At 41.7% G+C, this 24,287-nt stretch overlaps 1 protein-coding gene across 1 annotated transcript in view; it reads right to left on the bottom strand.

The window, feature by feature from the left end:
• il17rd (interleukin 17 receptor D) overlaps positions 1 to 20,206 on the bottom strand; it is a 28,555-nt gene extending 8,349 nt beyond the window's left edge. The window contains exons 1-5 of the mRNA XM_041955995.1: positions 20,081 to 20,206; positions 7,459 to 7,513; positions 4,446 to 4,568; positions 1,432 to 1,550; positions 1,045 to 1,165 (exon numbers count right to left, since the gene is read on the bottom strand). Of these exons, the coding sequence (XP_041811929.1) occupies positions 1,045 to 1,165; positions 1,432 to 1,550; positions 4,446 to 4,568; positions 7,459 to 7,513; positions 20,081 to 20,200 (538 nt within the window). The 5' untranslated portion in view covers positions 20,201 to 20,206. The remainder of the gene's footprint in view (positions 1 to 1,044; positions 1,166 to 1,431; positions 1,551 to 4,445; positions 4,569 to 7,458; positions 7,514 to 20,080) is intronic.
• Between the last annotated feature and the right edge of the window lie 4,081 nt (positions 20,207 to 24,287).

Below are 24,287 nucleotides of genomic sequence, written 5' to 3'. Positions count from 1 at the left end.
TTGTTCTCTCTGTGCAGCCTCATCTTCACTTCAGTGACCTGACAAACACTCTTGATGAATGTGAGATTCATCGCGGTGTGTCCAGCACAGAGGCAGGGCCAGAGTTTAGCCTGAAGCCTTGATCATACCCCAGGAAGCATGCAGACAGCTGCAGACGTACACATGGACAGCGGACGCATTTCTATACATACAGACATGTTTCACACATGTACACCAAAAACAAGACACAAGGCCTCCTGAACGCAAGAAGAAGTTTCTTTGTGTGCTGTATTTGGTTGACAACATTAAAAAGTCAAAAAAAAGAAAAAGGTGGGTGTGTGCGTGCCCCCTGGGGAACACAGAACAAACACACAGCACATGGAACAAGTTGGCTTCTCTAGAATTTTGATATGCTGAAAACTTGAACCACATCACCTTTGGGACTATTTAGCAGTTTTCTCCTGCTTCTAGTGATTGTGCTAAGCTAAGCTAAACACATGCAAGATATTCTCATTTGAGTCTGGGTAAAGACAATAAATAAGCATTTCTCAATTGATCAGTTAGTGGATATAGATAACTTTTCAACCCCCCAACAACACAGGACACACTGCATTTACTTCCAAATTTCTGTGAAGAAACGATCGACACCACTTTGGTAGAAAGAGAGAAGAAAGAGGAATGTTCACTGACGAGGTAAAGTGAAATTGTCATAATCTTATATGGAGTAATAACATAGTCTGAGTTTTGCTACGTGCAAATAAGTAACTACAGCAGGGATTGGCGTCTGGGTGGAGGGGGGAAACATGACTTCATTCATTCATTCATTTAGTCTATAATGGAGACATTAAAGCTGATAGAAATGGTGCCAGCCAGACTGGATCACCAGTCAGCCTTCATCTTCCCAGGAGATCGTACCCAGTGGCAGCGCTGCTTATAGGGAACCAATCTGAAGACCATTACATTGTGCAATGATTTACTTTATAATGATATATTAACACAAAAAAATGTATCCATTGCCAGTTTAACTAATCGATCCTGTTGAGATGAGGAAACTGCTGGACTCACAGTTGGTCCTGAGGAAGGACGGAGGGAAGAAGCTCTCGTTCATCAGAGTCGGGAAAGGAAGAACGCGAACCATGTAGTCTGTGTCAAAGGTCAAACCGCTGAACGGCTGACTGCTCAGCTTCTGCATGTGTAAAAAAAATAAATAAATCAACAACAAATGATACAGGGAATCTGATAATAACAGTGAAATGGAGACATGAGCAGGCTCCACTGAGCATCTTTTGTCACTATGGTCAAAGATCAGGGACCGAAACAAGTTAGAGGCACTAAAAGGCACCAATACTAACCAATCAGCTTTGTGGCACCATGTTAGTGCATGGAAATACATCGATATAAAGACACTGTGCTTGGTTGTGAAAATCTGGGCATCATTATTTTTGGTCCTACCGTGTTCCTGTAGGAGAAGTTGAGCTGTCGGGGGTCTTTGAGGATGAGATGTTGACACTGTTTCCCTTCTGGATTCTTGTCCTCCAGATAAACTCTGAAGCCTTTAATGTGTTCGATCCCTTCAGAGACACAACGACAAGTTCAGCTTCACCGGCCTCCAACAATCCACATCCATCCTTCTCTCCTCATTTCCTTTCCTTTCCTCCTTTCCTCTCGTCACATCATTCTGCTGTCTGTCTACCTTGTTTGCGACATCTCCTCTTTTCTCCTTGCCCTGCTTCTCATCCTCTCCTTGTTTCCTTTCCTCTTGTCTCCCCTTAGTTCCTATCTTCTTCGCCTCTTGTCTTCTCTCTGAAGTTCCTTTCCTCTGCTTGTTTCCTTTCCTCCCTTGTTCTCCTCTTTGCTTCCTTTATTCCCCTTGTTTACTTTCCTCTACTCCTCTCATCTCCTCCCTTTCTTCCTTTCCTTTCCTGTTCCCTTGTTACCTCACCTTTCCTCTTTTTTCTTTGTTTTCTTCCTCCCTCTCCTCTTCCAATATCCTTTCTTCTTCTCTACGTGCTTCCTTCCCTCTCTTACTATTCTCTTTTTCTTTCCCTCCCCTCCCCCAATTCCCCTTCTCTCCTCCTCTCCTTGTTTCCTCTTATATCCACCTGTCCACTCCTTCCTCACTTTCCTCCCCTCCACTCTTTGTTTCCTTTCCTCTCTTCATCTACTCTTCTTGTTTCCTTGTACCCCTCCTATCCTCCGTCTGTTCCTTTTATCTCCTTCCCTCCTCATTCCTTGTTCCCTCCCCTTACCCTCCCTCCTCCTCGTTTCCTCCCCTCCTCCTTACTGCTCTTTGAAAACACGTCTGTCTTGTAATTACACCTTTACATCCACAGGACATGTTTTTCCTATTAGCTCTGTGGGGAGTAGAGAGAGAGAGAGAGAGAGAGAGAGAAAGAGAGAGCGAGCAGCGGTAGAACAGGTTTTTCTGTCTTGAGGCAGATTCCTGAACCTCCTTCTCTTTCTCTCCTGCAGAGTCGAGAACAGACGAGGATGTTTTTTGCATTTTAACGACAGCTGCAGCGTGACGGCTGGCTTGTGCTCAGTTTTTGTTTTCTCCTTCCCTTCACTATTAAATCTGGCATATTTCTGCATGTTTCGAGCTTGATTTCAGATATCTTTATTAGACATTCTGGCAGCGTGGTTCTGTGGATGGCATATTTTGTATAGCACATATTCCCTGAAGCAGCCTTTCCCAAACTTGGGGTCGTGACCCAGACCCACTTTTATTGGGTTGCCAACTGGCAGATAATGCAATTATTAAAAACAGTTTCCTAGAGGCCAAGGTTGAGTTTTCAAATGTCTTTAAGGTCCATAAAACAGACAAATCCTCACATTGAAGACACTAGAATATGAAAATGTTTAGCATTCTTGTTTGAATTTACGAGTGGCAGATCAGTTTTTTTACCATAATAATAATGAAATAATGATAAAACATCGGCATAATAGTCATTTACTTGTAAGTACAGCCTCACAGAGATGCATGGCTGTAGACTCTTAGTCTTGATTACAATAAATTCACGGGGGCTCCTAATCACTGTTCAACTCCATAACAGCAGAGAGAACAGCTGGAGAGTCTGATACAACATCACTGAATCACCAGCAACACTCAGAGCAATGACATCATGATAAGGATATGGTTTTAAATGCTGATTTCACGTCTCCAACATGTGTTTTATAGCCGATCTAAGCCCGGGGCCCAGATTACATAATCACATAAGACCAGAAACAATGAATCAAATGCTACATGATGTTATTGAGACTATCTTTCCTGAAGGCGCTGTACAAAATGGTGAGCTCTTATCCACCTGGTACAAGTTCATGTGCAGTATTACAATTAAAGTAACGCATGTGGCAGGTCATGGACAGACTAAACTCAAGAGCACTGCATGTAGTAACTGCTGAATGACCTGTTTTCCTAAATATTTCTCTCTCCTCTTTTGTGAAACACATTTAGACGACAGCAATGAATTCATAACATTCAATAAATTCATAATCAAAACAACATGAAACGGTTATGTAATATGATGGAGATCACATTACTTTTGGCAGTCGCATAATTCTAGTCATATCCTCAATTCTCAACAAACCAGAATGAACCAAATCCTCCACCTGCTGCAGTCTGTAAAATCATATCAGAAAAGAAACTTTTACAACTTACTGACAGGAAGGGGTCGCATCTGTGTGACATTGTTAGAGATATTTGGTATTCAGAACAAGTATATATTTTAAGGAAAAATATGTAACATGAGAAAAGTATGATGAAAGATCAAGATGGAGCTAAAGTTAAACCCACTGACATCCAGTTTTCACATTATACAAAGCATGCTACATATTCAACAGGATCGGCCATTCATCGGACACATGTCGGACAGCTGAGCAAACTTCTTCAGCTTTGTTTGTTTTTAAACTTTCAGCTCTGAAGTTCTCAGCAGGAAGAAGCTGAGCAGGTACCGAGGAGGAAATCAGACGGATGAGATTTTTTTGGACCGATTCTGGCTGCTGTTCACATGCGACTGTGACATGGAACATTTCTGGAAAAGTTCTGTGTCTCTGTGAGAAAACAACAGGCTGTATTGTCACAGAGAGAGAGAGAGAGAGACAGAGAGAGAGAGAGAGAGAGAGAGAGAGGCTCACCTTTCAGTGAACACACACACACACAGAAACACACATTCCTTCACGGTCAAATCGAGGTATTGTCGTGTGAGATGTGATCCTCTCCCTTATTCTCTGGTCCTGATCAAAGGGACACGCACACACACACTCACACACACACACTGACAGAGCTGGATAATCTTGTGGATTTGAGCACTTTGAAGGTTTCACTTTTCCTGCTCCTCCTCCCTCACTTTCCTTCCTTTCTCTAAATCTCTCCCTGTGGAGAAGCATGTAAACAGACAGACTGGTAAACACACACACACACACACGGACAAACACGTACACAGACAGGTAAACAGACAGACAGGTACCTAATGGACTGGCAGACCAGTGGACGACCACGGCGGCCTGGTCCTCGCAGGCCAGGTGACTGAAGGAGACGTTGGTGACCTCATGGATCACGTGTTTCCCCAGCGGGTAGTTTAATGAACAGTCTGCAGGGTGAAAGACACGGACAGAGACAGAGAAAGCTCAACAACAGCACATCCTTTTTGACAATTTATCACATATTTTAACACCTATTCCTGCAATGCTTGCAGACAGTTGTACAAATGACCCCATGGCGTCGATGTTTCTACCAGCAGTGGTAGAAATAAACCCTAACCCTAAAGTACAAAAGCATTAGCATCAAAAAGTACATACAGTACAAAGGCGATGTTCGGTGACTGACAGTTGGACATGACGTCCGCATGGAAATTACACTGGTTCTTGGATTAAAAATCAAAAAGGACAAGTGTGGTGACATAAAAACAAAAGGACTGGAGATATTCGATACAATATTTTCTACATTTTTTACATAAATATGAACAGTTAGACTGAACAGAGGGAGCATATTGTCAGCAGGAGCAAACTCCTGAGACTCCTGAGCTACATCACCACAGACCTGTCATTCATATTTTCAGAAACCACACCTTCACTCTTTCTTGTACTGTTGCCCCGCCTCCTCCTGTTCCCTCGTTTTATCTCAAGAAGGACGACGGTGGAGGGGCAGGGGAGGAGGAGGAGGAGCAGCCAGCCATGAACCGAGAGGGATCGGAGGAGAAAAGATGGACTTAGGATGCAGAATGAAAAGGGGCGTGAGCTCAGACACGACTGACTGCTCCTCTTTCCTCCTGCAAGCCACCTATTGATGGAGAGGATTGAGGTGAGGAGGAGGAGGAGGAGGAAGATGGGACAGAGGAGAGGAGCTTAAAAAGGATGGAGCTGACTGAGGAGAGGTTAGGAGAGCATGGGATACGACACGAGTCACTGCTCTTCTTCCTCTCGCCTCCTCAAAGCGGGGTCATGTTCAGGGCTAAAGGAGAAGGTCACAGCTGGTTGCTCCTCTCCCCCCATCGCAAAGCTTCCATATATAAGGAGGACGTGAAGGTCGCAGCTTGTACCTCCTCTTCCTTCTTTCCTCCTCTTTGTATTCAAAATGTATTTAAAAGACAAAGGAGAGGAAGAAGAGGAGGAAGAAAGAGGGATGTGAGGGCCAAAGAAGAGGAAAACCTCCATTTTTGGATCTCACCTCCCTGCTCCTCTACCTCCTGTCCTCATTCAAGTTTAAGAAACAAGAAGTTGTAGCCTGCACGCACCCTTCATGTAGCTTCATGGGATTTGGTATCAATAAGAATGCTGACATACTGTACAGAACATGACCCATGTGTTGAGATCTGCTGATCTCATCACCTGCCATTAGTGAGTGAATGGAGGTCAAAGGTCAACCTGATTTATATTCCCCGTGACATCCCTGCAAAGAGAGAGTAGGAGAGGAAGCCTCGGACTCTCCTTCATCCTCCGAGAGCTGAGGATGGTGAAAAAGTGGAAAGGAAGCAGTGAGGTGTATCACCACACACACACACACACACACACACACACACACACACACACACACACACACACACACACACACACACACACACACACACACACACACACACACACACACACACACACACACACAATGAGCTGGTTCTGATTGTCATGCTAAAAACACCTCCGTGCTTCACTTTGGCTTAAAGTTTGTGGGTTTCAACGCTTTTCATTTCATCTGTTCTTAAGAACAGGATGCATCATCATTTCAGTGTCACATGACCTTCCGACCCCTGACCTCCACATTATTTGTGACCTCATATGTATTAAGATAAGATTAAATGAAAAGTACTTTTCTGGAGAAAAAGAGCAGAGGATGCAGCTGAAAGTTTTAATTCTCTGGAGGCGCTCAGAGAGAACATCCCTCTGCTAACACTGCAGAGTAACGATAACATTTAAAGGACTAGTTTCTCTGCTGTTCGTTGTCGTATACGACAGTGAACTGAATACCATTTGTTTTTAGACATCTCCAAACAAGACATTACATCACATTGGGCTTCAGGAAATGGTGATGTGATGTTTAATTGATCATTAAAATTGTTAGTTAAAGCCCTAATTGCAGGTCTTATAAGAGTCTATATTTGGATTTATTGTCAGATTTAATCTACTGAAAATAAATGTTGTTTGTGGTTTCAACATATACTCATAATGCACCAAGAATCAGCATCTGGATTCAGTGAAGAACAGAATTCATTAGCAGCGTCTTAATCAGAATTATAAATTACAGTACAGACTTCCAAGACACACATCACAGACTCTGTTTGGCTGATCCAATAATAACCTGACAGCTAAAAATACAGTCATGAATGAATCATTCCAAGACAACAAATGAACCTATTGATTATTATTACTCTTTATTTTGTTAGAATTTTTTTCTCAGTTTTTCGGAAAGGAAAACTTCCTTCAAAATAGCGAACTTACAGTTTGATATAGGGAACACACACACGCGCGCACGCGCACGCACACACACTCACACTCACACTCACACACACACACACACACACACACACACACACACAAAGCCAAAGAGTAATCTGAAAGTGCTTCTCGCTCATGGTCACGGACAAAGGCAGAAGGCAGGGATCGGCTACGGCTCAGGAACTTGACTTTTAGAGAGAAAAGAACAAAAGACGAGGAGGAGGAGGAAGAGGATGATGGAGGAGGAAGAGGATCATGGGGTGGAGATGGGGAGGGTTAAGATTTTCATGCTGGGTAACATGACGGAGAATTAAAAACTGGTTTTAGGCTCTGCCTGTATGATTGATCAGAAATTTGAGAGGAGAATTTACAGAAAATTCTGTGGCACTGCAACTTAGAGATTGTCAGTGACCTCAATGTTCATAAATTATTAAATGTGCTTGATGCCAAAATATTAGGTTGTTTGGAATACTGCCACCATCTGGGAATTTGCCTAAACAGGGAATTCAACATTAACCAAAGTCATTCAAACAGCATTACAAAGGAACTCACTGTCAGCTCTGAAGGTGACGGCCAACCTGCGACTTCCATCTGAACCAGACTGCAGCTGAAAGACAGAGACAACCACACAACATTAAAAATAAGCATCCAACAAAACTTTATCAATTGTCCTTATTTGTATCGCACCTTTCATATAGGAAATGCAGCTCAAAGTGCTTTACAACAAAGACATCACATGCACCAAGTGCTTCAGACAGACATAGAATGAACCTAAAACAGGGCTAGAAAATGAATGTATAACAACATGGAGAATAAAACCTGCTAGAAAATAATAGTAGAAATAAGATAAAAGAGGCATATAAACAAGGACAGAATTGATATCCAATTTTCCCAAATAGTAGTAAATATTTCACCATACAGTAAGTTGAAAGGGTGTCAAGGATAACACAACAGTCTCTGCCCAAAATTAAAACCGATGCATTAAATCCAGATTAGAATGTCCGCGGTCTGATTACTGATGTATGTGCTGTTAACTGATAGCTGAATGGACAAACATGACTGTGATGACCTTGCTGATGTAAACATGAAGGAATGAATTCAGTAAGGACCTCAGTACCAACACACAGCTGCTAGCCTGTTGCTAACACTTCAGGTGCTTCTCTCTAAAGCCTCGTTTCCACTGCATGCTGCAGCTCGGCTCGACTGGCTCTTGGTACCAGGCACTTCTCTCGATTTCGCTTTCCACTGCAGCTTGTACCCCCTCACTGTAGGCAGGATTCTTCATCTGATCGTCATAGCAACTGCTGTGACAACTATGGAGGATATCCTTTCCTTTTGAGAACCTTTCATCAGCAACCAAACAGAGGAACGTCTGCATTTTGTCACCGACCACATAGTGGAGTCAAGTGAATGAGCAAGTGACAATTATAGTGAAATTGTCTTTGACCAATCAGTGGTCTGCTGTGTTTTCACTCCACCACTTAGTATCAGCTCAGCTCTCTTGCAACCTCGACTGAAGTACTATCCACAGCCTTTGACGACTGAAAACCATAAAAGCTTGAGTAGAGTCCGGTCGAGCAGTGGAAACACAGCATAACTGACCACAGCAGAAACAACAGCCTGTAACTTCAATTCCTGCTGTTGTAATTAGACACCTGCCCCATCGGATGGCGTCAGTGTTGGAAATCTCGTAGAAAAATCAAGTGGATTTAGTATTTCCAGAGTAAAAGTCATCACAAGTAAAGAAAAAAAAAGACTTGAGGCGTTTTTCCATTTATCTAACTCAAAGTGCCTCCTTCCATGCTCCACCCAGCCGCTCCATTTAAAACAAAGGACAGCAGATACAGTAACATCAGGTGAGTGGTGAGACAAGCTGAGGTGTGAACATCAACTCCCATGTGAGCTTACCCAGAATCCCTTTCTCTGTGTCCTTACACAAAGACGTGGATTCTCATGAGGAACGGTTTCGGCCTCGACTGTTTCAGCAGTTTTACAGCTTTGACCCTGTTTTCATGTTGCCCTGCTGGGTGACACACACACTCACACACCAGCTTCAGGCTTGTTACAGAGGTGTCAGACTGTGGTCACACACAACAACCACATACACACACCTGAAACCAATCAGACAGACCCCCTACTGAGTGTGCAGGCGTATGTGTGTGTGTGTGTGCGTGTGTGTTATAGAAAGTGTGCCATGCTTATTAGCAGTCACTGTAGCTCAACAACCCATCCATACACACGTTTGTAATTATATACTTGTGAAGACCCTCATTGCCAGAGCACTTAAAACAAACACTAACATAGACCCTTAAAGAAGAATCTTTTTGAAGATGTGAGGATGTCTTAACTTTCCAAAAATGTCCTCAAAACGGTCCTTGGAAAGATAGAAATACACGCACACAGCTCGATCCTACGATTTCTTTTTAATAATACATGTTGCCTTCAGGTTGCCTCCGCTGCTGACCTCTGACCTTAAGAGGTTTACATGCTGCTGTGCACAGATGTCCTGCTGGCAGCATGAAATGGGAGGCTAATTAAAATCAAGGGAAGGCTCTTACTGACAGCACAAAGAAGCAGACTTCCTGATTGGCTGCACTGAGACACTGCCCTGCCCCCCCCCCACCCAAAAATAGCTGGTTCTGGTACGACTTTTCCTGCAGCACGTAGGTTGGTAAATAAAAGGTTTTCTGACTGTGTGAAAAAACCAGACCACCTGGAGGAAACACACACACAAGACACAGAGAGAACATGCAAACCCCACAAAGACCAGTTCTGGATTAAAGCACCAGGACAATTATGCTCAAGACAAAGACCAGAAAGTTGCTGCATTTAAAAAAAGATTCTGCTACTGGTTCGGCATGTCGCTGGTGAGACAATGAAATACAACCCATGAAGTCCAGTTTCAGTAACAGATCTGTGAGGCTGATGCCAAAACACTGCCAAGTGGTTTATTCAAACTAAACTAAATGGTAGAAATGTATCTGGACAACACTTTGCTTGCCTGATGACACCACGTCAAGTACTGACAAGTAGACCCAGGATCCACTTTTTTGTAGGACAACCTGGAGTTTTTTTGACGGGACCCCTCTGTGTCTGGACCCCCACTGTGTCAAAGAAGTGGTCTCATTCAGATGAATGGCATTCTTCATGCAGTGCTGTTGTCTGATTGAACACGGCCTTACGACATCAGTGTATTCCAACAGCGTTTGTCAGACGGGGCTGTTTCAAATCTGTCACTATCTGAAGCAGACAATCAGACGATCAGCCCCACTTCTGCCCAGCTGTGCAGAGGTGAGAAAGTAAGCAGGGTTTGAACTTCTCTCTCAGTTTCTCTTTCTTTTTTTTATTCTTCACACAACTACTTCTGTCACTCCTCATGTGAGCAACCGACAGCAGCACCCTGAATGCCTTCACGGACAGACTGGCTGAGTTTCATCCAAATTTCGAGATAATCAGGAAGAGAAAGTTGTAATGAATGCTTGTTTATATCAAAAACATTGATGTGATTGTTAGGCCAGTTGAAGTTGAAACAATGAAACAAATGTAGTTGTAGTTTCATGTACTGATGTGAGGAAGGTTACATCAGATCTGTGTCTTATTTGTCTTTCTTTCTTTCTCTAACTCATGTGACTGATCAGTGGAAACGGCTGATCAGTCACGGAAGTTAGCCTAACGTGGTCAGACAATAAATCCAGCCGCCTCTAAAATGCAACTACATGACAAGCTCCATTGCCATGCTTTCACCTCCTACTACACAAGTAAACCTCCGACTTTACTAACGGGCTCCCTGCTCATTTCACACTGACTCAACTAACTCAGAATTTAAGCAATTTTTCTACCACCGGACTCCGCCAGGTGACCCTGCCTGTCGCCACAAGCCAAACCTTCCACTTTACAACCAGCAATTTTTTAAACAGACACTTTTCTTCCTTCCTGTTGCCAGGTGTTTCTCACTAGTAATAATCATTATCCCACAGACACACACACACACACATGCACACGCACACACAGCCTGAGGCCTGAACAGATTTAGTCACATTAGTAAACAACTGAAGAAGTAAAAAATGAAAGAAAAGAACAGCTCATCATTAGTAACAAAAAAGAACTGAAAAGCAGCTGTTGGATATTCAACACATAGTTAACAGACACACTAAATGTTTGGGAAGTGTCGCAGATTCGACTCCTCGCCGTGGTTCACTTTTTACAACGGCAACAGAGAACAGAAATCACCTACACATCTATAAACACAGGGAAACACAAAAACTTGAACCCTGACGAGAGTAGAAATTCCCTCGGGAATCCCCAAACACACACACACACACACACACAAACACACACACACACACACACACACACACACACACACATACACACACACACACACACACACACACACACACACACACACACACACACACACACTTTGGTAATCAGACAGCTAATTGCAGTCTCAGTTAGCTGAACATCAAGAGCAATTAATCACAGTGCTGGAGGGAAGGAAAGAGGGAGGGAGGATACAAGGAGACAAGAAACAAGGCTGGAAAGAAGGGAGGATGGAGAAAAGGAGGTTTCACATTCAGAAGGGGGAGTAAAGGATGATGGGAGAAGTAATCACCGACCCTGCGGAGAAGGAAGGAAGTAAGGAAGAAGAGAAGGAGGAATCTGATTAAACAGGAACTCCTTCAATTACAGCTTTCAAGGTTCACGTAGCAGACTTCTCCTCTCCCTCATTTTGTTTGGGCCGAGCAGACCAGTTCCAGATGTGGGACGGAGAACACGGGACACACTCACAGCTGACCTTTAATCAACACACTGCTCATGAGCTGAGGTAAATACAGCTAGAAAAGGTCTGCTTGGGGAACCGAGGTTAGAGCTGATTGTGTCTGCAGCAGAATATTTCTGTCAAGTACTATAAGACTGATGATTTCGTTCACTTAAGATGCCGGTAAGCTTCATCAGAACTGCATGTGAGACAGCTTCACAAACACATTTCCAACATCAGGAATGGAGGGCTGTGTACTACTAGGAAGCAGAGCGTAAACTTCTTTCTCTAGTTTTCAGCTTTTCCTCCAGTGCGGTTGTTCAGAACAGCTTTAAAACACCAAAACCAACAGACACCTGCTTAACAAACTCGCCAAACAAGCTTGTTGTTAGTCTTAAAAACATGAGAAGGCAGTTCAACGGCCACAAAGAGCCTAACACCAACACTGTGTGTGTGAGTGTGTGTGTGTGTGTGTGTGTGTGTGTGTGTGTGTGCGAGTGAAGTTGATGAGGGTCTTGTTCATGCAAAGGCCTCAGGGTTAAAAACTTCGCTCTGTTCCTCTTAATGTCTTCCTGTCTCTTACACACACAAACACACATACACACACCTTCAAACGCTACCATATGGGACGACATAGCTGCACTGGAATATCTATGTCTGTGTGTGTGTGTGTGTGTGTGTGTGTGTGTGTGTGTGCGCTAACTAGCCGGTACAACACACACACCCACGAGGGTCAATCAGCTAGTAACCAAAATCTCTGGCCAAAGTCAGATGCAGTCTACTCAGGTCTGGAAGGATCTTGTTGTATTGCTGCCAGTCTCAGTGTATCAATATGTCCAATACAGGACTGGATCTGATAACCTGGTGCAACATCTTCAACACAGAAGTGTGCTTTTTGAGGCAGACTGAGACTTGCAGTCCACACTGACGATGAGGAGTGAATATGCTTTGTTCTGTCTCTTCCTTTCACTGTCACCTTGTGTTTTCCACCATTAAACATAAAGATTTTATCAGGTGGTCGGCTTCGATGAGACCACTTTTTCGGGTTGTTTCAGACAATATGAACACATGAACTGTGTGACAGGCTGGCGGCAACACAGAGCAACTCTTCACAGAAACCTAACAGAGCTTCACCTGCTGAGAGCAAACTGAGTAACAGCCCAAGTTTGACCAAAGTTATCCTACCCCCACCTCACCAGATGGTGGCGCTATGCTCGGTTTCGTTCTCTGATCAGAGCCACTGAACTAAAAAGAGTGGCAAACGCTTCTCTTTTTTTTTTTACTGTTTTGGAGTTTTAGTGTTGATGGAAAATTTGTTAAGACGGAGTTCAGCTTCGTCCCTGTGTGTACAGGAGATCTGTAAATCATCTGAGGTGCACACTGATGGAAAAACCAGACACTGTTAAATGGACTGCTGACACGCAGTGAAGAGCCGTTCAGCCACCGAGCCTCAGAACACATCAATCCAGCAGATTGCAAAGAGAGATTTCCAGTGTTTATACTACTCATTCACAATCTGGATTTCTCCATGACTGCAGTGAATCTGCACTACACAGATTCACTGTAGTCCTGTCAAGACATTACATAAATGCATTTAAATGGTCAGGAATTCTACAGCAGGAGCCTCTGAAGCATCCCAGTTGACCAGATGTGGTCTGACTTTGTTTCTCTGGTTATATTTGATCTATATTGGTCTGCTCCTGATGAAATCAAGTCTGATCTCAATTCTGCAGCTCCAGAGGAGGAACAAGTCCAGAAAGAAAAAGTTGGAAACAAAAGTGAGGTGCCACAATGCAAACTGTGTGTGTGTGTGTGTGTGTGTGTGTGTGTGTGTCTGTTTGAGAGCAGCCAACCAGAGATTTCCCACCACAGGAACAAAACCTGCAGCTTCCTCCTCCTGCATGACTGCTCCTCAATAACCCCCCTACCACCACCACCCTCTTCTTCATCACAACTCCTCCTCCTCACACTGAGGAGGAGTTATTCCTCTCCTGCTGTGAAAGTTAGTCCTTTAAAAGACTCTCACTCTCGTTACAGGGACGGGACCGGAACAAACCCTGACTTTCTTTGAAAAGACACAAACCAACATCAGTCACCTCCAACAGCATAAATGTGCAGTAAGGTCGATGTGTAAGGGTCCAATCCAAAGAAAACAGAGAGTGTCGTCATGTGACCTGGGCTTACAGCCACCAACTGGGCCACCAATGGTGGGCGGAGCCACATGAGCCTGACTGAAAGGAGTGACTGTACGAACAGGCCGCAAACATGAAGCCCTCTTATCTAGACATACGCTGATAAAGTGACATATGCAATAAGCTGTGGACGAAGTCAGGCATTAACACTGACATAACAAAGATTAAAACTTTACCAGATATTTGACAGTTTTTGATGGCAAATCTTCAGATTCAACAGCTTTCCCCAGCTTTTTTTGCGATGACTCTAACACCCCATTTACTCATACAAAGATGCATAATCTCCTTTTTTCAGTTCTGATCCAATTCTGATATCTGAACTCAGATATCTGCCAAAACCAAAGCTCTTTTTTCTTTATTATTACCATCATCATATGTAAGCTTACATGAGGCTGTAGTAAATCACACAGCATTTGTTGTTAAACGTGCAAAAAAAATGTACAAAAATGCACTGAATTTAAATGCATCCCAAAGCAATTTATTTGAACTGTAGTTTAAGTGGACGTCAAACAGCTGTATGAGTGCAAGTTGCTATAGCAACTCCTTCATGTTTTGAAAACCTTGAACAAATCAAGTGCACAGCAATGTATCTCCAACTCCTTATAAGTACATTTCTGAGTTCACGAGTTCAAAAACATGAAGAGAATTTAAAGGAGAGTTATGGTAAACTCCCTCATAAGGTTTTCAGAGTGAATATCTGAAATAAAAGTGCACGAAGTGTGTAGAGAGATAAATACGTACATCTAAAAACCCAACAAATAAGTTAAATATCAGTAGACTATGGAATCTGGGGCGGCATATGGATCATGGTCAGTCTGATATCCAATGAGTGAATTATATCAGTATCAGCACTCAACACAGATACTGGGCCAGATCAGTCCCAGCTCCAGTCATCCACTCAACCACTGGGACAGAACGCTATTCCTTGAACCTCAAAACACATGCTGATGCTTTCCACAATGAACCAAACTTGCATGGTAGGGCAACATGGGAACATTGAGAAAGACTGAACTTCGTGCACAAGTGCTCTGACGTGTGGAAGCAACGACCAGGCTACAACCCTTTGCAAATGTTTTGATTCTATCATGACTGGCGCACTCAGTTGTTTTCTACTTCACTCACTTACAAATTTGGACAAAAATGAATCTCCTTGAGCCTAAAACCTTGTTTAGGAAATTTCACAATAAAGAAAATTTCCCAGAGATGTTTTCTGTAAAAGGTGAAGTTCCAGCATCAGTTCTTCACCTTCTGCCCGATTCAGTCGCCAGAAAACCAGAAAGCACACGTGTTTCACATCGGACGCCCACCCAGCCGTGACGCCCTGTGAGGCTCTCTGATGCCAAAAACACACCGAAGCCAAGGAGGATGATGGGATACGTGACACGGATACAGAGTGGAAACCTACTTTAAAATGATGGGAGGGTGAGAGAGAATGACGGATGAATAATCCAGAGCAGGACAAAGAGAAGAGGAAGCTGAATCATTTCTTAGTGTGTCTTCCTCCACTGAGACAGATGTGATGGCTTCAGCAGATGTGTTCAAGCAGAGAGAGTTTACATGGACCTAAATCATCCATCATTCTGGCCTTCTGCACAAACCTGATTTCTAAAACAACCACTAAAGAAGAAACAGTTTCTTTCATCAGGTTCAGGGATTAAGTGAATAGTTTTTAATTAGATTTTCTACTGGAGAAACCTGATTATTATTTGTGCATGTAGACAAACTCGACTGATTCTACACTACAACGGTCTTAGGAAGTTGTTTAAAGCCTTGCGTGTCTCCAGAGGGAGCTGTGTGAAGTCTGATAAAGTGATCAAGTGACTTGAGTCAGCGCCGGTTGGGGCTGAAGACTACAAGTTTGAAAATGAAAAATATCTGGGGGAGTTAAAAAGAAGTGAGTTTACCAGACCTCTGCAGCTCCTCATCTCTGCTTGAGGATAGAGGCTACATTAGCCGTTACTAGCTCAACACATGCAAGTCTCCAACCAAACTGTCAGTGGGCAAGTTGGATTGTGGGTAATGTAGATGACAAGTAAAAAGAATCTGTGGCATATAAAAAATAACATCTCTGAATCTGCTTCATTGGTTTTGAGTTGTTTTTTTGTTTTTTTTTTTTAAATATACATGTTACACAAGTACAATGCTGAACAGGACATTACCTCACCAAGCCTGAGGTGACAGCTGAGGAAGATCAATGGTACACATTAAAAGAAAAGTCTGGGAATCAAAGCCAATGATTTAAAGCTTAAGGAAAAATTGTTCATAATGTGTGTAACATGATGTTCTACCACTTCCACAGAGAGAGAGAGTACTGCTGGAAGACTCCAACTCAGTTTTTAATAACACTCCAGATCAAAAGCAGTTGACTACCCAACAGCCATGTTGGATGTTCTGTGGTGACCTGGAAGCAAACTAGACTCATGTTTTCTGGACTTGCACTAAAATAAAGCTTTTACAGGACTATTTAAATGCCACAAATGGCAAAAACGCATCGACGCCAATGAGGATGATGGGATATGTGACACGGATTCAGAGTGGAAACCTATTTATAAATGAGGGGAGGATGAAAGAGAACGAAGGATGAAGAGTCCAGCTGAATTATTTCCTGATGCATCTTCCTATCCATCACCCCAGTTGGAAGCTCTGTGGTGAGCTGGAGGCAAACTAAACTCATGTTTTCAAGACAACCAGAAAAGACATTTCTGGACATGCTTTTCCAAACATCTGTCCCGTGATGCACCTATAGGGAACACTGAGGAGGTTGCACAAGGGAAAGACAGATGCCTGGCAAAACATTTGCTTGCAGCAGCAAAAAAGACTTAGTATAAGGAGGAAAACTGCAATGGCTCGATATTGATCAGGAAGACGGCAGAAAGAAGATGCTGTATACTCCCAGACCCAATGAAAATCAAAGTATAAAAATGTGCATGTGCAGGACAAACAGCCATGACAGTGACAGCATCTAATGGCAAGATGAAAACAGGACAGATCGGCCACATTCAGAGCTAAAAGAGCCCAGATTAAACTTCTCTGGTAGACGGCCCTGCATATTTATGACATGCACCCCCATGTTCCAACGAAGCACTCTCATTGAAACGAATGGGGAGGCAGCATTTCTTAAAATCACGAAGTGCTAACGATGGCCTTCACATGGCCTGACTCTCGAACTGTGACTGAAATAATCTAATAATCTAATGACTTGACTTTTGACTTCACAGCTAAACAGATGTATCATATGAGGTATAAAGCTGTCAGAAAATAGTAAAAAATGACACATAATATAATATATATATAATCACATAAGACAACGAAAAGCCACTAAACAGCTAAAGGTCACAACTCACAAACTAAAACCAGAGAATGCTGCTTTGTTTTTGCTTTTTTTTGCTGACTTTAAGAGTAATCAAACATCAAAACAGCTGCAGATACATTTTTGTTGATTAATCAATTAATCAAGTCACTATGTCAGCTCTGTCAAAATAAACCCAACCCCTTTGTAAAAACTCGTAGAGCATTTTAAAGTCTCACCCACACACACACACGCATACACACACCACTCTAATAACCTCACACCTGTAGAATAGCAGGTCCTCACACCCCCATCCAGCAGCCTTTGATGTGTGCCTTTTTGAAAAGAGAGGGGAAGCAGGACAGGAGAGGGGGGGTGGAGGGGTGGGGTGGAGAGACAGAGATTGTGATTGTGTGTGTGTGCGTGTGTGTGTGCCCGTGTGTGTGTTTGGGGGGGGGGGTTACAGGAAGGAATGTTTCAGCAGAGTAAACAGTGTGAAGCTTCCTGTAGAAAACACTTCAAAGCCAGAGAGAGGAAACCAGGATAACACACACACACACACACGCGCACACACACACACACACACACACACACACACACACACACACACACACACACACAAAGGCAGGTAGGAGTCATCTATCAACACAGGAAAATTAAAACCTTTAGAGAAAGCGTGCGCACACGCGCGCACACACACACACACGATCAGCTAATTCTACTTTCTACATCACACATTCACATCACTCACTTTTTAAGTCTCTCTAAAGCTCTGTCTACCACACCGCTTAAGCGTCGAGCTGAAGAGATCAATCAATTAATCCATTAGATGATCTATAGTAGGATATTGACTGGCAACTATGCTGAGAATTGATTAATCGCTCCAGTAACCAAACATTATTTGATTTCAGTTTCTCCAGTGTGAGAATTAGCTGCTCGTCTTTGTCATACATGAACGTAAACCGAAAATCTCTCTCTGACTAATGGTCAGACAAAACCGAAATGTGTGAAGACGTTACCTTGGGCTCTGGGAAACTTTAATGAGCAGTTTTAACTAAATTAATCAATAAAGATAGAAAACAATCTGCTGATTAATCAAGAGTGCAAATTACTTCCAACTTAAGTCTTAATAGAGAGAACGTCCACACACAGGTGAAGTCACCTGAACTCACCACCACTCTGCTCTGCTTTGGTATAAAAAGGGCAACAATTGGCTACTATAGAATTACTCTATGGTTACCATGGTAACCTGTACTCCTACAGCAGTCATGGGCAACAACATCAACTACACTTTTCTCGATGACAAGAATAACTAAACATGATTTTCAATAAGTTGTACATCATGTGACGAACCTGAGGTCTGGTATAGTCTGTGGTGTAGCAGTGATGTGGACCCAGGTCTCTGGGTGACTGGGAGAGATAAGGGATTAAACCGTGACAGAAGTCTAGTGCTTCCCATCACTGTTTGTCCCGAGATAAATAACTGTTTTATTCAGAGAAAAATGCATGCACAACTGTAGAAAAAAACAATTTGGATTGAGTAAAAGAGAACAGAATATTCTGGCATCAAGTTCTGAGGTGTCTGGAGATCCTTCGCCAACACAAAAGTTTTCTTTTTGAGGCTTTTTTCAGGCTAAACATTTTGATCTTAAATGACAGTGCAGGCTAAATAGTGGTTCATTCATGGCCAGCTGCTGTGAAGTGCAAAAGCAGAACAGCAGTGTGGAGGCGGTGCATCAGTTCACATATTCCTGCTTTCCACATCAAATGTTTAACAGAACACACAAAAGGCAGGAAATCAGCTTTATTACCTGCAATTCCCCAAAACCACAAAACTGAAAAACGAGTGGAAGCTCTGTGTTTTATCCTTATCCAGCTGAAATCATGTAATTCAGCACCAAGCAGAAGCTATTTCATCATTTCTGCTTTTAACTCTTGACTCTTTAGTTTAATTTAGCCTGCAAAAGTAACTCACACTGGCTGCTAGAGTTAGGTGTATATCGCAATCGTATGCTCTTAAGTGGCTTCTATATATGCCGAATGTAACCTAAGATATACCACATACAGAAAAGGTACTTTTAATATGATAAGATATACTTCAAATGGATGAAACTTGTAATTGCGAATTTGTTTAAAGGAGTTTGGGATAAATCCGCGCACGTCTACCTCTCCAAAGATGGCACAGGTAAGACCGGAGAGGGACTTTAGGGACATTAATAATTTTTATTTCTCTGCATGGCACACGTAAAGGTTTTATCTTGTCATATTAAACTTTAAACAAGGTCATATCATGAAATGTGTGTTTCAAAAGCCAATGAATCACTTCAACATGAGCCTTGGGAGTCACTTTTCAATTCAGCATTGTGCTTAATAACGTAAAGCTGAACCACATTCACATGCTGTCTTTTCCCAGCGTCGTTTTAGCAAGCAGTCAATATTGTGAACAAGTTTTATTGGACTGAAATCATCTCTGGTGGATTACACTTGTGCCGGATTTAGTAAAACATCTGACTTATTCCGAAAAGATTTGAATTTCGTTTTCAGACATCTACAGATTTACAGCAGAGCGAGAGGTCTTTTAATACGCAATTTTTTAAGCAGAGTTTGGTTTCGAACGTCACGTAAAACGGTCGAACAGGAGCTACAGCTCCGACAGACAGGTGAGAAAGGTAGCGTGACTGACGCAACCTGACTTCAAAAACTGCGGAGTTACGACCGTTTAAGCAAAACTGAAAACTTCAGTTTATGTCATTTGCTAACTGCTAGCTTAGTTATAAAGCTGCTGAACGCGAACAGCAGATGAGACAGAAAACAGAAACAGACGGAACGGACCATCTCCGAAAACTTTTTTGGAGACTTGAGACGACGCAGCAGCAGCTTTAGCTAAGTGTCGCAAACAACAAGGTAAAAGTATATAATTTTATGTGCTACCTTGAACCCGCATCGCTCCTGGTTCGTTCTTTTGTTCCCCGAGGTCGTAGATCCCAAAGGGAAATATAAAACCAGAAATAAACCGGAGAGAGAGATGAAGAAACTCCGAGGGGCCGCCATTCCTCCCTCAAGTCTGAACAACTCTGAGAGAGGAGAGCGGAGAGGAGGTGTGCGAGCGAGTGGGCGCGTGCGCGCGCGCGCGTGTGTTCACTATCTTTGTGGGGACCAGCTGGGGGGTTAAGACCTGTATGAAAACCCGTATCCGTCAGGATGTGAGAAAGAACCGATGAAAAGATCGCCGATTGCCTACAAAAATGTAAATCATCATTATTTTAATAATGATAATAAACCTAATTTCATTGACTGAAACAGTGATTTCATATAATGTGAAGATGGATTGGGCTATTAGTTCATTTTAAGTTAAGACAGTGGTTGAAAGTAATTAAGTAAATTTAATCAGGCAGATTACTGTATTAAATATCTGTACATTGTACTTGCGAGTTCACATTTTAAGCTATACTTCATACTTTTACTTACTGTTTGTATTAGTGTGCAATAGTACAAACAGTGTATTGATTATGCTTTATCCTCTTGTATTGTATTTGTGTTCTATATCTCTCTTGTATTCATTGCTGTCTGTAACAATTTTATTTCCCCGCTTTGGGATTGATACATTTTTATCTTATCTTATCTTATCTTATCTTATCACACCACCTCCTTAACCAGTGATTAAACAGGACAAACAGGAGCAAAACAACATAGAAAGTGAAATACATATGCTTGTTTATAACTGCTGTTACATTTATTGTTATCCCAGTGATAAAAATTGTGAGTTGCAGCCCTAATCTTTAAAAGTCTGTATATAAGACCTAGGTAGGCCTTTATATCAGTCTTTCTAAATGCCTGTAAATACATGAATAAACCTGTTTATGAGCTTACACTTCTGTATAATTCTTTCTGTAGAGGACAGTCTGCCTTTTAATCATCTCTGAGGTTTCTCCCATGTTTCTTAAGTCTTACTCTGTGTATTTTATTGTCCTTTCAAAAATTCAATCATTTTTTGTGTCAGTTGTCAGAAAAATAGAACAAAACACAGCAAGACCAGTCAAAAGTCAATGTAGCACATCTGAATAAAAGACTCATTTACAGTTTTCTTCTTTTACTGTTACTCTGCAGAAATACATGAATAATAGTAGCATACATTACTGTCCATGATCATTTCTGTTTATCCTTTGGTCTCAGGACTGCACTTCAATGTGTTTTAGGCAGTGACTTATATGATTTATATTGGCCTATATGGAAAATAGACATAGCAAAGCGTGAGGTCACCCTTTGGCTTGCAGTGGAGCAGGAACTTTCTATGGACTGCCGTAGGAGCTGAAACCAGCTCAAACACCCTCTTGTGGCAGAAGTCAGTAACAAAACTCTTCTTTTAAGGTGCACAATGTCTCTGTCAGTGGTGGAGGAACTACTCAGAGCCTGGTGTGAAAGTAGCAATGCAAGGGTGTCGAAGTATTGTATTATAGATGCTAGTTCTACATTCAAAATATTACTTTTGGTACAAGTACAAAAATATTAGCAATGAAATATACCAACACTAAAAGAACTTATCATGCAGAATGACCGATTTCTGTTTAATTCCTATACACGTGTATTTCATTATTGGGTTATGATTGTTTGTGTTTTAATGTGTTTATCACTTTGATATTGCAGCTGGTAAAGGTGGAGCTAATTTTGATTATTATATACTGCCAGGTAGCTTGTGAATTTCCCCCGGGGATCAATACAGTCGTATCTTAACCTATAATATTATGTCATAATTTATTTGTTGATTATATTTTGCATTATTCATCTGAACCTGCCAAGTACCTAAAGCTGCCAAGAATATGTAGAGGAGCTGAAAGAACAATATTTACCTCTGACATGTAGTGGAGTAGAAGTTGAAAGTAGCATAAAATGGAAATACATAAGTAAAATACAAGTACCTCAACATTGTACTTAAGTATAGTACTTGGGTAAATGTACTTAGTATTATGTAGTGTAGCATTAGATTGTTATTACTCATGCAATAATGTTTAAGACACATAATATTCTAGTTATTTGAGGTGGAGATCATTTAACTAATTTAACCAGGTGTGCAACCAATGATTATTTATATTATGAATTAATACTAATAATTATTTTCTTGATCATATTGACAACTGCCCAACACAGTTAGTCACACCTTCTTGTTTGACCAACAGCCAAAACTTCAACATTATTCAGTTTATGTCATTTAAGACAAGGAAAAGCTGCAAATCTTCATATTTGAGATGCTGGATCCACAAAATGATTGATATTTTTACATGAAAAATTACTCAAACAGTTAATCAGTAATCAAACCACTCGCTGATGTGTTTGAGTTTTGTTTGTTTGTTTGTGTTTTTTGTTTTATTTTGTTTTGGTAACTGACCAACTGAAACTGATCAACAAATTGTTTCATCGAGCAGTCATTTAAGTTCAAATTTTCTATACTAATGGATAGTTTTGTATTTTTCAAAACACCATATATTTTTTTAACATTTTTCTCATGTTTTGTGTTTAAAATCTTAATTTGTAAAGTAATAAGTAAATTATTTCCCTCTGAAATGTAGTGGACTAGAAGTATAAAGTGTCATGAATTAGAAATACTGATGTAAATACAGATAACTCTCATTTCTATCTGAGTAATGTACTTAAGTTAATGTACTTGGTTACATTCCACCACTTGATTTACTGCAGGACTGTTCTCTTAGACTACATTAGTTACATGTACTTAATAAACTGGCAACTGGGTGTATATAAATCTAAAGTTGTACGATGCAAATTAGTTACCTTTGAATGGTTCCTTCAGTTTCAAATTCTAGAATATCACAAACATTCCAGAATCTGGTCATGAGGGATTCTCAGACTCTACACTGACCCTGGGGTGTCATCAGAGATGATGCAACTCATCATAAACTATGCCTATACCCACTTTGTTCCAATGACAGAGGGTAATGTGGTGGAGGTTTTAGCAGCTGCAGACCAGTTCTTCGTCCCAGGGATTGTTCAGACCTGCTGCTTCTTCCTGGAGAATCAGCTGTGCCCAAGGAACTGCACTGGCATCTGGAGGCTGGTGGACATCTACCACTGCCCACAGCTGAGATACAAGGTCTTCCTCTACATCTTGACCACTTTGAGGAGATAGTTTGTGTCTCACAGGAGCTCATGGAGCTTTCTGTGCAGCAGCTGACTGCTATCATTGAGAATGATCACCTGAATGTGAAACGAGAAAACACATTGTTTGAAGTCATCCTCTGCTGGATTAACCATCTGCCTGACCAAAGACGAGGTCACATCTCTGTGCTGTTGCCCAAGGTAACTAAACAATAAGTGTAGATCTAGTCAGCTAAACGGAGCGTTGGGCTGCATTTTCTTGAGAAACAGCCCAACTGGTCTGCTTAAGACTACCAAGAAAAACGGCAATGATGAAGACGTTATTACACTGCCACAAAATGGATGTATTGAACATTGGACAGGCTTACCACTTCCTGACCCCACCTCCATACTCACCACACAGACATAAGATCCATATCAGATTGATAGTTAGACTGTTTCTAAGTGCTGTGTTTTTTTGTCTGTCCAGGTGCGGCTAGGCTTGATGAGCACTGACAACCTCCAAAAATGTGTCCTCGACAATGCTCTGATACAGGACAGCATCAAATGTAAGCCCACCATCAATGAGTCTTTGACAGCATTTACAGATTGCCGTACCAGGGGATGCTCAAAATCTCTTTACAGAATAGGAGCTGTTATTATTCCATGTAATTATATATAGATATAATTATTGTATATTGCATTTATTATTTATACTTTTACTTATATTTTGAACATATACATCATAGCCACCTGTTTCTACATCAGTATGACTGATAACAGGTCACTGCTCTACCTGAAGCATGTACACATTTGAGAAAACACAATGAGATTTCAGATTACGGGAAAGGTGGGACAACACTTCTTGTTTGTGATTGGACAGAACCCAATCCCCTGGCAACAGTTCAAAGTCATTTCCTGTTTCTACATTGAAATCTCAAGGTAATATTTTAGCAAAGGAAATTCATATGATGTAATTCTCCATTTGCTTCCAACATATCATGGCATCAAAAATGTCCTGTGGAACCAGGAAAGCCCGCTTGACAGAATT

Source organism: Chelmon rostratus, chromosome 2 (genome assembly GCF_017976325.1).
Source record: "Chelmon rostratus isolate fCheRos1 chromosome 2, fCheRos1.pri, whole genome shotgun sequence".
NCBI lineage: Eukaryota > Metazoa > Chordata > Actinopteri > Chaetodontiformes > Chaetodontidae > Chelmon > Chelmon rostratus.
Note: the sequence above shows the minus strand (reverse complement) of the source record. Positions and strands in the feature narration are given on the sequence as shown.